We start from the raw sequence: 15,604 nt of genomic DNA, 5'->3' as shown, positions 1-15,604 counted from the left end.
AGCATCCCAGCCTCAGACATTCATCATTACACACCATGTGTTGCTGGATTATTTTTAGACCTGCACATTTGCTCTTTTCCTCTCCTGCATCTAATTATAGGGCTTGTGCATGAACCGAACTGCATTTTCCATGAAGCCACTTGGAAATGAGATTGCCAAGGAATCATAATGAAGATGGCATAGTTCCTAATGGACATATAAATCTAATATAGCATTCACCATCAGATTCCCCTCACTAATGTTTGACTTCTCCTGGGAGTGTCAGATCTCATTACTAGAAGTACCAAAAAAACACAACTGATTAAAAAAACAACAACTTTGCAATCATGTTTTTTTTAAGCTTTCCCCCTAATGTTTTAGAGAGCTTTCAGCATGAACTAAGTGAATTAATAAATGAAGACTTTAAGCAATCAATCTGTGCTGGCTGCTCTGCGGCGCTGGGCAGGTTACGGTGTGACGGTAATGTACTGATGGATGTATGGTAATGTTCACTACATACCTTTAATTCATCCGAGAGCTTCAGTGGTGGGAGGCATTTCTTATTGGCTGGATTTGGTTCTCAAGGATAACATTCCTGCTCTTTTGATTGGTCAGCCCACTGCTGCAAGATTCTAACCGTCTTATTCCACGATAAATATGAAGGCTTTGAAAGCAGTGTAGGAGTGTAGTGCAAACGCACGGATACACTGCCTCCAGACCTCCAGGAAAATAAAAAGAAGCTGTACTTACCAGCCCTGAGCAAGACGGGGATCTACTACGAAAGTTGTGATGCTTTTCTTTACTCAGTGTTTTGGGGCTGTATTAGATCTCATCCATCTCAGATTCCAGCATTACCAGGCTAAGAGGGTATTCTCATCCGCAGGGCAGCTGGTGTGTGTGGTAAACCCAACGCAGAACTCAAAGGTGAGATTGCATGGAAATCAGTACATATATATATATATATATATATATATATATATACATACTATGTTTAATATTATTATTGCATTATAATGGGTTATTCAAGCAGTGATGCCTGCATGATTTAATGCCTTTGATTTGCTGCCTCTGTTATTTCATTATCTAAAATGCTCAAGGATATGATTTCTCAAAGTATCAGTAATAGGAATCGTAATTCCATTTGCATGTAAATATAACTGGAGGGCAAAGGCGGTTTAATCACAAGAAGCAATTACTTTAAGTCTCCCCAATGTAAGCAGGCGATGGATTGTTTACATGGGACTAATGTTATTGAATGCGATCTGGAAATGTTTGTTATAGGGGGCGGCTGGCAACATACAGAATAGAGGCACATGAAAGCAAGTGTCCCTGTAATAAAGCAGCCTACAATATATGTGTGTGTATATATATATATATATATATATATATATATATATATATATATATATATATATACATTCCATTAACAAAAAGGAAATGTATAGAGAATCCAGAAAATGATGCAGTCATCTAGGAGATGCCACCTAAATCTCTTCTTGCTCCAGACATGCTGGTGACTTCTCTAGAATTACTACAAAACCATCACAAAGATTCAGGTGCTCCACAGTGGTCCATAATCTTTACATCAGACAACCTCCCAGGGGGCAATTACCCCCCTGCTGCCCCTTACCCTGCTGCCAGCCCCCCTGTTCCCACATGCCTTGTAGATTAAAGGATAAATAGTTTTTAGAAGACAAAATGGAAATTGGATTTGAAGCTTATATTGACAAAAGGAAAACTTTTTTTTTCTTCCATCTGTGTTTTGGTGAAGTATCCAGAATCTTATTTTTCACAAACTTCCTTTTTTCATCATCTCCTGGAGAGTCTTGAGGTGCTTGGCATTATTTATTCACTACATAGTATAATATCAAAGTCTCCATGGAAAAAAATATTTTGACAATTATTTAACTTGCAAAACAGAATGAGATAGCAGGAAGACTTCATAACCTTTAAGTGACAGATACTGCTTTACTGGATCTCAGTGTGATGGTGCCTGTGCACTCCATTGGTAATGGAATGGTTAATTACCTTAAAACATGTATTTTTGAAATATTTTTTAATTTTTTTGAAAAATAGCTCATCTTGTGTTACAAAAATTGTGTAAATAAAACATGTGTATAAAATGTGTTTAGTGCATTAGGTTTGGGTTGCGCAGTGGAAAGGACATTTGCAATGATGTTCCCGAAATAGCAAACATGTAGCTAGACGTTTTGTTTGTGGATGCACTCTGTGGTTTGTATCTGGGGATTTTTGCTAACAGATGTGCAGTGAGCAAGCATGATAAGCTGAACAATGGCTGGGACTAAATCCTTATATTTAAGTAATTTCCATAGGACTTGGAAAGGTGCTGTCACATTTCACCCCCTCCATGCAGTGAAAGGGTTATTTGTCACTATGGAGCTGTAAATTCTTCTCCTAATTTAAAACCTGGAGTGCTCTGACCTATGATTATCATCTTATTCTCTCTTCTGGAAATGATGGTCTTTTAATGGAGTGCAAGAAAGGAAAGTCTGTTCTGAATGTATCTCTTTATATTAGCACCACCTAACACGACACTCTTCTTCTTCCTCCCCACTCTGTGAATCCCTCCACTGGCTCCATATAACCTCATGAATTTTATACTTACATATAAAGCCTTCCATAATACTGCTCATCCACACAAACAAATACCCCCTACTTGATCTCTACATTCTTTCCATTGGCTAAGGCTTAACTCCTCACTTTTTCCGCTTACAAGACTTGTGCTGCCCAATACCTCTAGAGAACACTTCCACCAAACCTCCAGCTTCCATCCCTCCTGATCTCAAAGCCCACTTCTTCAGAGATATGTACCATCTTGTAGATAGAACTTACCTGCTGCTCATACAACCTCACACTACATCTCCCCTTTCTCCATACTTTATGTTTCTCCTTACCTGTTTCTTTTTAGATTGTATGCTTGCGAGCAGGACCCTATTTACCTTTGAATTTAAGTACTATAAGAAGCGCTAATTCTGCAAGCACAATACTGGATTCAAAATAAGGCTTTGGCAACTTCTGTCTCTTCAACTGAAGTAAACAGGAACTGATATCACGCTCAGCCAGACAAAGTGAAGAGCATGTTGTCTTTCTTTAGTAGGGACAAAATGATTTTGAGTAGATTGCAGAGGATTCGATACCAGGCGGGAAAGTGGCTTGAATGAAATGTAGAGGTTGGATGTGCTGAATGACAGTTCACGGAGTGCAAAACACGTTTCTTTTTATAGCAGTGCTCATTTCTGAACACCACGGGTGGAACAGGAATATGTTTTATGGATGAACCAACAGGATTTGCTACTTCAGTGCAAAAGCTAGTAAATGTTTACCATTAACACATGCTTCAACTATTATTAATTGATGTATATACCACCACCATCATATTCTGGTGCGCTGTACAATGGGCAAACAGGCATCACACATAGTTTGACAGGCTTTTAATCCTGGTACTTATTGTGCAAAGCAAGTCCAGCCTTTATGAGGGTAACCAAGGCTCACACAACAGGTTAGGATGTGTTAATAAGACATAACCCTTTATGTGCTTTAAATGGCCACTCCTGAAATTAACATTTTTTAAGCGCAAATATATGGAGCGATTCAGCAACACCCCATTCTATGCATTGGCACTGTGTCCCCACCTCCCCTGCAGCACCTTGGCTTGCAGGAGACGGGTTTGGCAAAGGGATCACTTTCTTGCCAGTGATTGGCTGCTTGAAGCTGTCAATCAATCACAAGAATGTGCTACCATTGAAATCAATGGCCATGCAGCATTTGCCAGAGCCAGCACTGGAGGTGAGCACATCACGTGCATGGAGATACATTTGGCCAAATGAATATCCTGCAGGGCATTTGGCTGGGTGGTGGGGAAAGGGGCAAATGCATTTGGGGGATCAGAATGCATTTGCAAAATGGACCACACGAAAATTTAAAGGGACCATGGACTTATCATATGCATTAAAGTGGATATGATGACTGGAGTGTAATATGCATTCTGCGTCGGTGGAATATATAATATGATGTATAAGACATTATGCAGTCCCTTTAATGGGTTTGCTAAATTTTCAGCTTCAAACCTAAATGGTTTAACTATTGCAAATTCCTACATTTAGCAAATTATTCCAAGAGGGAATATGTGGCATGGATGATTATTTTAGACATACTGAATACCCCTTTGCTTGAGACTCTCTTTTTATTGACTGTCTGATAACATATTGAATTGAAGGGAATCGCTAGCTTTGCAAGCTCTCCAATTACGATTACCCATCAGTTATCTTGTCAGATGTGCACACAGCAAGTGGAACGGTGTATGGAGAAGGAGCGGCACGGTTTGTAGAGCATTAAAACGGGCTTTTATAAAATTCATAAATGTGTAGTAATGGTGGTGTGAACGATGATTTCAAATAAATGGTTGACTTTCTTGCGGGCAACACAAAGGAAATGGTTGATAAGCTTGTGAACAGTAAGTAAGAAACCTGGATTAAACTGCTTTTTAAATTGTGCAGGAATTAATTTTGCCAATCCATAGAGAAAAGGGGTTTGTAGGTTTAGAGTATAATACTTAGAAAGATTTAAATAGAAGCTGTGTGATATTACACACAAAAAGATATTAAGGGAAATGTCAAAATTTGGTAGATTGGATGATATACCCAAAAAGGCACCTCTGAAAGCAGTAGGAAAGTCCCGTTTGCTTCAATGGCAGCTGCTACAATTTTTAGCCATCACAATTTGGCCCATGTCAAAGTCGCTCAGATCCTTACACTTGCCCATTTTTCCTGCTTCTAACACATCAAGTTTGAGGACAAAATGTTTACTTGCTGTCTAATATATCCCACCCAGTAACAGGTGCCATGATAACAAAATTATTCCCTTCACCTGTCAATGGTCATAATTTCCACTAATAATACCACAGTTGACCGTGGAATATCTAGCAGGGATGAAATTTCACAAACTGACTTATTGCAAAGGTAGCATCCTATTACAGTACCTCGCTTGAGCTCTTCAAAGCGACCCATTCTTTTTCACATATGCACTCACTCTAACACACTCTAACTCACTCTAACACACTCTAACACACTCACACACTTATACACACACACACACACACGTACACTCACACTCACATATACACTAACATATACACACTCTAGTACACACTCATATTAAAACAACCTGACTCTATAATCACACCTCACTCGACACCTCATCATCACCCCTTCTCACTTACTATATTACCATAGTGTCACCTAAAATCATGTTTACATGACCCCACTGTGCTCCTTTCTCTGTGACTGAGTTAGTTCAATTAACCCCTTTTGTCTCCAGGGCCAAACCTCTTAAGCTCATTTAATGAAATACACCTTACTTTTGATTTTGCTCCACCAATATTTAAGTACCACTAGTAAAGATAAAAAAATGACAAAAAACGATAAAACAACTCACACATCTCCCCTAACAAGAAAACAGCATGCAGGCGGTACAAAAAAAAGAGGTAGATAAGACTATTATAGTTCAGCATGAATCACGTTTTATCTGTCTAAAAATCAGTGACTGCCTGAGTCGCAAACAACGGTACCTCCATCTCCTTTTATTACATCCAGGTGGGGGACTTGGAACAAAGTATTCACTGCACAGCTTAATAGCCAGCATTTTAATGCTGTTGGTTATTGTATGCAGTGAATTAAAGAAACCTACTTTACGTCACGTTAAAAATTCCATTTAGAAAATACAAACAAAAAAATACAGTTTCAAACAAAAGAGTCTGTAATTAAGTGTTACTATAAAAGAAGTATAAATATTGATTTTACCTGAAATTGTGTGAACAACAATTTTCTGGCAGGAAAATTATGTATTTTCTTAAGTAACGAGCTATAATTAACATTTTGCCAATGCATCATCAATAGTCAAGGCTGTTATCTGATATCATTACTTAAAGCCGTGTAGTTACAGTTTATTGTAAAGCAAACATGAAGAGTTTAGCGTCCCTTACAGCCCTGCAATAATCAATGCACATTGATATCATTTATAAGTACTTTACTATGCTTTGGGTACCTGTAGAGTAAATAAAAGAAACCACTTACCTCTGGCACCCTCCTTCTTCATGGTTCCGTTTTTGTACCACTTGTGGCTGATTGAAGCAAAGATTGCACTTGCCATACATGCGTACAAGCTTAGAAGGCAAATACACATGATAGTATTCTTCAGGATGCCCCCATGCATTCGCAAGGGGGACAGAATGGTAATTTAAAGGGCCACTCCACCATGATGTGCATTGTGTATTGTGCATATGATGGTTGGACTGTCTCTTTAAAGCAAAATATACTGCCCCAAGCAAGCTTCTCTACTATGTGTTTAGAGAAATGAACTTAAGTACTTTAACACACAGTAAAAAACCTACTGAATATGCAGTAACTATATACAGTTAAGATACTTAGTTTAAGGCTCTCAGCACTGAAGCCACGCACACCGCAATGAAGCAATGAAACTGTATGAACAGACCTCTCACTCATCATGTAAACGATGGGGAGAAAGAGGAGAGAGTGTAAGAAAATAGAAAAAGGAGATAATGAGAAAGAGGAGAAATGGGACAGTGGCAGCAGCAGTTCCATCTGAGAAGCCACCAACCACCTTGCACTCATCCTGTTTAATCTAAACATATTTATATACATTTATATACATACAGGATGGAAGCAAAGTGTTTGTATATATATATATATACACACATGTATGTACATATTTAGATTAAACAAGATATACATATTTATATTAAACAGGATGGGTGCAAGGTGTCCGGTGGCTTTTCAGATGGAACCCACTGTCCTTTTCTTCCTTAAGACATGAGAAAAGAAGTGTTAAACCTAACGCAGTAACAACAAGTAAGCTAATCTTGTTTTGCTGTTCTAAGGCACCGGCGGCCCTCATCATCAGTTGTAGTGCTCAGAAGCTCATTGGTCCATTTTTACTGGAAAATATTAAAATGTAACATCTTTAAATCATATGTATGTGTCACTTTTTTTACTGTGATGTGTTTTAATAGTAGCCAGCAGCCACGTGCACAGAAAACGTTAGAGAAGGACAATCTTTTAATTCAAATCATTGATTTAATTATGCACAAGTTAAGGAACACAATACAAATGATCATTATACTATACTATGCTGTTGCTAATTGTACTAATAGATATCCTCCACAATCCTCATATATGTCCTAGTAAAATTAAAAAAAGTTCAAAACATGATTAGATATTTTAATAGCAAAGAGGTCTACCTGGTGTTATTGGGTAAGATGTGATGAATGCAAAAAATGCCACCTAAAGGTGTTGTTCAGCCAATCTGCAATAGAACAAAACATTTTTCTAACTTTCACAGCACTGCTCAAACTCATCCTAAAGATAATTTTTTGTTTGCGTAAAGTTTGGCCTCATTCATAGTTATATAATGAATGCGTGCCCGTTTGGCAAAGTTTGGCCTCATTCATAGTTATATAATGAATGCGTGCCCGTTTGGGTTTTTTTGCCATTGAACCTCAAAAACTGGCTCTATTAAAAATGTCTGTGTTTTACGGGATTAAACTGTCAAAGGAAATAATAAAATGGCACATCTGGTACAGCTTAATTGCTTAGCAACCTAGAGAGCGCAATAAATGTTTTACTAGTGGAACATAGGCACTTGAACGTCACTGAGGTGTGTGCTTCTTTTTTTGGATGAGGTTTATTTGTTTTAGTTGCTCACTAAACCATGGGGTTCTCTGAAAATTTCAGACATATCATACAACTACACTATATGCACAAAAGTATTAGGAGAGCTGACCGTTACACAGGGGCTTTTATGACATTGCAATCTAAATACATAGACATTAATATGTAGTTTTTTTCCCTTTTGCAGCTATAACAGCTTGGATTTTGGAGTGTTTATATGGGAATTTTTGCCCATTCACCAAGTAGAGTATTTGTGATGATGTCAATGATGTTGGACGAGAATGCCTGGCTCGCAATCTCCGTTCCAGTTCATCCCAAAGGTGTTCGATGTGGTTGAGGTCAGGGCTGTGCGGGCCAGTCAGGCTCTTCCACACCAAACTCATCCAACCATGTCTTTATGGACCTTGCTTTGTGCGCTGGGGCACAGTAATGCTGGAATAGAAATGGGCCTTCCCCAAACTGTTGCACAAAGTCCAAATGACTTGGTATGCTGAAGGGAGAGTAATGGTCAGGTGTCCCAGTACATTTGTCCATATAGTGTATGTTTAACTTTCCTCAACGTAGGAGAGTAGAGAGAGAGATTGAGTTTAAACAGAGGTGCATTAACCCCTTAAGGACAATGGGCGGTCCCTAAACCCATTGAAAACAATGCATTTTGAGCCCATACATGTACGGGCTTTGTCATTTAGGGGTTAAAGAGAGTTTCATGTTTGACAAAGGTTCACGCAGCGAGAGAATTTAAACATGCATGGGATAGATATAAGGCTATTCTGACTATAAGGCAAGGTTGTGAATCAGGAAAGGTTTGTGGTTTTTGCAGCAGGAAGACATGGTTAGACCAGATGGGCCAAATGTATTACCTGCTGTCAAGTTTTATGGCTGCAAGATTAAATGTAATCATGTTCTTCTCTTAAAAAATAAAATGTCTGGTAGCATCACTGAGAGAAGTGAGGAATCGGTTAATGCTTTAAGATACCTTTTCCAGTCTTAAATCTTGTTATGCTTACTAATAGGAGATACTTTTGTTATCGTACTTTAAAGCAATACTGTAGTTCTCTATCTGAGAAATCCCAAAGGCACTCTGTGTTCATAATTTAAGACTTTATGGCATAAAAAGAAAAAGGAATAACGATAAGAAATATATGTATACAGAAATAGAAATGAAGCAATATTCACAATAATTTCCCCTAAAGAACTTTAAGAATATGCCATCTTTGTTATGTACTCATATGAAAATTACACGAAATAAGATACATTAAGAAAAACAAATTGGTACTTCACCCAAGTATGTTTTAAAACATACAAAAAATAATTGTAGACTTCTTATGTGTAAGTATGGAATTTTATAACGAGCAGATAAAAATTTCTGTTGGTAGAGTTCCACTTAAAAGACAAATTGTCACCCATTTCACAGAAAACCTTTGTGAAATAAAAGCAAATTTTTATTTTAAAGTTTAGTATATTAAATATGTGACACTTAGACTATCCACAGGGTTCTTCTAAGAGGGCCAAAGAGCGCTTAACCAAGATACGTAATGTCTGACAATTATGTATTTTGAAGAATTTGGTAGGAAACTGGTTACTGTAGGAATACGTGGTAGATACATAAAGTAAATCTGGTTTACAGGTTTGGAAGAGTTTGTTACTAGGAAACAGGAAAAATTTAATTTTCCAACTAGAAAGAACTTTATAGATAGTACTCTTCGTTGTATATTTCCTCCTTGTGTTAACGTGTGGTATAAAGAAGGCCATAATCATACATACTCCAGTAAATCCAACAAAGTCTTCATGGGGAAGGTTTTCCCACACCAATACACATGTAATAATACATGATTTAACCTGTCGGGCACCTAGCACAATAGTGAAGGATGATTGAATTAACATACAGCGTTAGTTTATATGAAGCCAGCTCAGTCGGTCTCACTTATTAATGAGGCATAATAAACTGCAGCATAATACACAGTAAATTAACCTGTGATGTATATTGTTAATCACAAATTAATGTTGGTTATTAAATACGTTCATAAACGTCAATTCAGTAGTTTAATAAGATTTAGTCTTTTTTTCCCTCCTTTTTCCCAATTCATTACTGCTGTATTACTAAGAACATTTAATTATATTACAATAGAATAGCTGTGTATTGTGGGATGTTGTAGATTGCTTCAGAAAAGATGAGTGCACTTAGCCTGAAGCAATGTTAGATATCTTGTCTGTTACTGCAGATATCATGATAAATTGATTACATACATGTAATGAATATTAATGCATATTACTTTACATCATGTCAGCAAACCCTTGTCTGAAGCAACGTAAATTGGACTGTGTTAAATCAATAAATCTCATATCGTATTCATGGGTTCAAGCTTACGTGTTTTAGTACGACACTGTCTGTACTACTGATATAAATCACATCTTTATACAGCAGTCCAAGTGTCACCCATTTACATTAGTTAGTTATTACCAATTTGTTTTTCTTAATATGTACTCATTTATATACATATATTAAAAAAACATTCCCTTCTCACCCCTATGGGTGGTATGTGTCTTCCTCAACGTTGAGTCCTCTGGTAGAGGCCTGGGAGTTTGAGGTTTCTGTGCAGTATCTTATATATGGTATATATATATATATCATTTAATTTGAGGCCTAGATGTAAAAGGGTGAGATTATGTTTTTGAGTTAAAGTTAGATGGTTCCAACCTTTAATATGTTTTTATAGAATGTTAAAGGAATTGGAAGGAAATCTTAGTTGTGATGCCTCTCTCAGTCACCTAGGCTCCCTAACTCTCATTACAACATAGAAAGGGTTAAACGATACTTAAAATCAAAACAGATTAGTCTTTTAAAAGAATGTATTCTTATTCATCTATTATTAATGCTGATACGTAGTAGCTGCTTCCGCCAAATGAAGAAGATGGCCAAAACAGATGACCATACCTGTCATGGGCCTGACACATTCCATGTTTCAGTATTTCATTTGACTTTTCTCACTGAATTATTAAATGGTGCCTGAAGTGGTTCCTGCTTCTTAATTTTATTGTCATGACAATGTTCCCTGCTATCTAAAATTACCGGGTGCTTCAAAGTCATACACTATGTAACAATATTCAACAATAGTCTAACAATAATTGAACATTGAAACTAAAGTAAATTACACGTGAATGTTTTTATGCCTAGAAAATATCCATACAATGCACATATAGAGAGCTGGGGTCATGTAATCTTTTGCTAGAGGAGGATGATCCTGTAAGGTTTTATTGATCAGGGGGACTGGTTTGCAAATGTGCTACATTGAACATATGACCTAGCTCAGGTGAAACCAGTTCATGGTGGTTTAGGGGTACACCAGGGTGATGTTGAACAGAATTGGATCCAGCAAGGACCATCAGATTGCCAAAACTGGCAGAGAAAAGTCCAGGCATTTAATGAGTAAAGTACAAGCCCCTAGACTGGGCTACTCTCAGTTTGCTTCTTAAGAGGACTTCACCTAGGACATCTATAGAAAAGGAACATGTTGAATTTGGAAATGAACAATTATAAGCTTTATATTTGTACCCATCCTGACTCTTCATTTATGCCTATAGTTCACCTACATTTAGGTGATTTAAACGTAGCCTTAAAAATAGAACAAACACAACTGGCAGTTGCCCAGGGTCTTATGATTCTAATATTCTGATATGTCATCTAATCTGAAACAATTATATTCTGAATTTGAACAGACCGCTTAGAAAAACAAGTTATTTGCTGTGGCATTTTTAGACCGTAGAATTGTATTAGCTGTGAGAAAAATGGAAATTGGATAAAGAAGATGCTTTTTTAGAAACTTGACTACGTTCAAGTAGAAGCCTTAAATTATTTTCAAGTACCGGTATATACTCAGAGGCAGGGCTGTTAACTGATAACATAATTATTAAAATTGTACTGTCCTTTAAGCAAAAGAATTGTCTTAAGATCAGTCCCATGGCATTGAAATGTTTATTACCACATTACTGCAATTCTGTCCTATTGGTAAGTGAATCAGTAACATTATATCCCTGAAATTGTAATTGAAAAATATGGAGCTGGAAACACTTTAGTGAATCTGGTATTTTCAGGCTCTGTCGGATAAGATTTAGCATTACATTTTTTTAGCAATGGAAATGAATGCTAGGTGATTCATTTTCACAGAATGTTGAACGAAGCCATTTATCACGTGAGGGGGGTTCTGCAGAATCCCCCCATGCATTTGCAAAACGGACACCATGAAAACTTAAAGGGGCCATTCAGGTATTCATAAGCATTACAGTTACTAAGATAGATGGAGTGTCTATTTAATACAACTAAATGGAAAGCTTAGCAAGACTGCCTCCTAAATGTCTTACTGAATATACTCTGACCCTAGCCCTGCCCCTAACCATGCTCCTTTAAATAAAAGAATCCCTCTATGGTCGCTTGAAATGGTGCAAGGTATGTATTATAACCTAATTTCGATATTTGCTCTTAAAAAAGGCCGGTCCAACTTCCCAACTTGTGGCAGGTTCATGTGACATGACCCCGTGGTGTAAGTGTGTGTTGGTGTGTGTGTGTGTGCGTAGCATCACTATGCATGTGTGTGTGTGTGCAAGATTGTGTTTCTATATGTGTGCCATATGAGGTGAAAATGGCAGGGAATGGAAATTATAGTTATAGAATGAAATTATGATTATGGTGGTTGGGGGTTAATGATTGTGGTGGGGGATGGGATGATGTAGGTGGATATGATGAAGGTCAGTGGCAGCTCTACACATACAGACACACATACAGTCACTCTAACACCTTACACATATATACATACATACACTCACTCTCTCTGATCATCCATGCAGCTCACACACTCCCCCAACCTCCTTCTTATACCTAGCTCAATTTTTTTTATTAAGAAAGCTACAGGCTTATTTGCGCTGGTTATTTTCTATTGTGAACACAATTTCTGTGTTTTAAAGAACTTTGGTGTTTTTTTAGTAATTTTATTAAATACATTCGAAAACTGTTAATTTAATACTCAAAATATTTTTTTCACCTTTTTTGGACTATACCGGTGCTCTTTCAGTTGGTCTCAGTCCGTTGCATGATGTCATGGGCCACAGTGATATTAGTAATTATGTGTTTTCATATATACCTTATTTATGACTAATGTGTTCTTCAAATATACTTTAAAAATGCATAGTTTGTCCCTATTCTGTACAACAAAAAATTTTGGGGCCCGGGACTTTACAATAACAGCACCATGAAAAATGTGGCTGCTATTCAATTATTTCCAGGGCCGGTTTTTATTCCCAGTCCGGTCCTGAATAAACGCTACGTTTGCTTTTTACAGCAGTAATGATGTAGTGATAATGTTTTTCTTGTTAGCAAGAAATATAATTATGTTTAATATTTTGTTACAGTTCTTTATTGCTCTGTGTTACTGTACACTGTTATATATTTTTTTTTCGTTTTTGGTCAGAGTAAAAAAGCAATGAAATGCAAACAAAAATACTGAGCTCTCTGCTTCCTCTTTATTTGTTTGGGGTCCCTCCTTGTTTTGGGAAATCCTTACAAATTAACAAATCCGAGTAAATTGTGCCTCTTGATACAAAATAAAATCAGTTCTAGGTTTACACTGACATGAAAACTTACAAGAAACAACAGACCCTGAATAGTGTAGCAACGTGGCAGTTCTCAAAAGAAAGCCTAAGGCGACTTATCTGCATATATATTACTCTAGGGAAGTTATTGCAACAATGCTCAACGAAGGTGTATAAAACCTGCAATGAAATCATAGCTATGATCACTTGGGGATTTTATAAAACTTTTGGGGACATAGAGAGCTGCTTTTACAGGAAACAATATTTATTTAATTGCTTGTAACATTTACCAGAAGACGGCAAGCACGCACATAGGAAAGACATACAAAGTTCAGATGCCCAACATGGTAAAAAAAAAAAAACACAGTTTTGTAGGGGTGGCATAGGCATACAACTATGACACATGGGTAAAGTGGGCAGAGTGGGTTGGCCTACATTTAGTCACGTACCCCTTGTGGCATTTTAAGCATGTGCCTAGTCTGCCCAGTGAGAAATCTGGTCCTGGAAGGTTACATAGTTTCGTAGTAACATAGTACATAAGGTTGAAAAAAGACCTAAGTCCATCAAGTTCAACCCTTCTACCTAACCTTCCTAAGGCAATTGGATTTCTCCTTGGATCAAGAAGCTCTGAAATATTAAATCTATTTATAGCCCTTTCCATTCCATACCATTATTGCCCTTACTGTAAAGAAAAATGTATTGCATATTGCCACAATTCTCAGTACCATGGACAGCAGCTGGGAAATGCTGATTACGATACACAATATACATTCCTGTGTTACTGCTCCCACACGTATAGAGCAACATCTAGAAATGCATGTATGATGTTTTTAAGCTACACACATTGATCGGAGGTTGCAGGGTTTTTCATTTTTTTTCATTTCATTACTTCAGCTATACAATGTCTAATTACACAGATGAGGCCTGAATTTTACATGTTATGTTTTATTAAAGATAAAGCACAATTTGGACAGAAAAACACTATAGGGTCGAAAATCATGCCAATCTAATACACAGTAATCAGATTGTGTTCTGCACCAGGGGTGTAATGTAGGCCACTATGGTGCTGGGGTGGCCTAGGCTTCTGGGTGTAATTTTTTTTTTATCAAATCACTGGATTGTATTTGTGCAAAATTATCACCTTGCTTTCATTTGTTCCATAATATAACCGCACACAAATAAGTAACGGTTTTACACATTATTAGTTCCTAGCCATTTCCAGGCCATTGAAAGCCAAAATTTGATACATATATATTAGAAAACCCACAAACAGAGCTTGATGGGGAGTATCTTGCGTTACACAATACATGCATATGCATTTTACTTTTTAGATCAGCCTTTGATAAATTCAACCCATAAAAAAAGAAAAAAGTAGACTTCATTCCACAGTTAGCATTTGTATAAAATGCATGCCATATGAATTGTTTGTTAATCACTATGACTTTTGTTGAATAAAAGAAACAGTGGCAGAGATTGTATTACATGAATCATACAGCTGATAGATGGCCTCTCTGAAGCTCAATGTGTATAATTTATAGTTGCCTTATTTTAAACAAGGTAAATAAAAGCTTGGGTGATTAATGCGTAAAGCGCATAAGAAAAGCAACTGTCATCCGGTGATTTTCAACACTGCAGTTTCAGCTCTAAATCACTAGAGAAACATCAATATTACAACTGCAGCTCCTAATGCACATGTAGGCTCTTTGTGTAAAGCATAGATTTACAGCATACTGTGTATTCAGAAGATGAACTGTGTGTGTTATACCGGTTTTAAATTAGAAGAACCGTCATGTGCTGTCTATTCCAAAAAGGGTCAATGTTAGCTATCGGAAACCAAACGTTTATGGCATTTCACTGATCGTTGAACCAAAACCGGTATAAAGTCAATGGGTGTCAGCACTTTCAGTAGTCTAATACATTCCTATCATATTACTTATACCAGTGAAGGCAACAATTGTGTTTTCTTTATCAGAACAGGGAACGTGTTAAAAATTCTCTTTCTATTATGTTGTTTCTTGGTGTTATTTGCTTTTGGTTTATACCTAAAAGTTGTGCTGTGAAAGTTGGGTCCTCATCCAGAATCATCATCTGTCCAATTTTGCGACCAAAGTGCTATATTTGAATTTATCAAACCAGAGGAATGTGGGCTTAGCACTCAATCACATAATTTGCCCAATTTTAATAGATATGGAAGTAGTCTATACTGGATCAAAGCATACTTAAATGTTTACTCTAGTATATTGTCTTTAAAACACAGAGGTGCTGTTTCACCGAGGCAAAACATTAATTTAATTTTCTATTATGTTAAGCAAATTAACCGCATTTTGCCATTTTAT

The 15,604-nt window shown here is 37.0% G+C and overlaps 1 protein-coding gene across 1 annotated transcript in view; it reads left to right on the top strand.

The window, feature by feature from the left end:
* The first annotated feature begins 643 nt into the window (after nucleotides 1-643).
* Nucleotides 644-15,604, top strand: part of SIAH3 (siah E3 ubiquitin protein ligase family member 3) — a 28,227-nt gene continuing 13,266 nt past the window's right edge. The window contains exon 1 of the mRNA XM_053455523.1: nucleotides 644-903. Coding sequence (XP_053311498.1) covers nucleotides 769-903 — 135 coding nt within the window. The 5' untranslated portion in view covers nucleotides 644-768. The remainder of the gene's footprint in view (nucleotides 904-15,604) is intronic.

This window comes from Spea bombifrons, chromosome 2 (genome assembly GCF_027358695.1).
Source record: "Spea bombifrons isolate aSpeBom1 chromosome 2, aSpeBom1.2.pri, whole genome shotgun sequence".
Taxonomy (NCBI): domain Eukaryota; kingdom Metazoa; phylum Chordata; class Amphibia; order Anura; family Pelobatidae; genus Spea; species Spea bombifrons.
The sequence above is the reverse complement of the archived record's forward strand: the minus strand, read 5'-3'. Positions and strand labels throughout refer to the sequence as shown.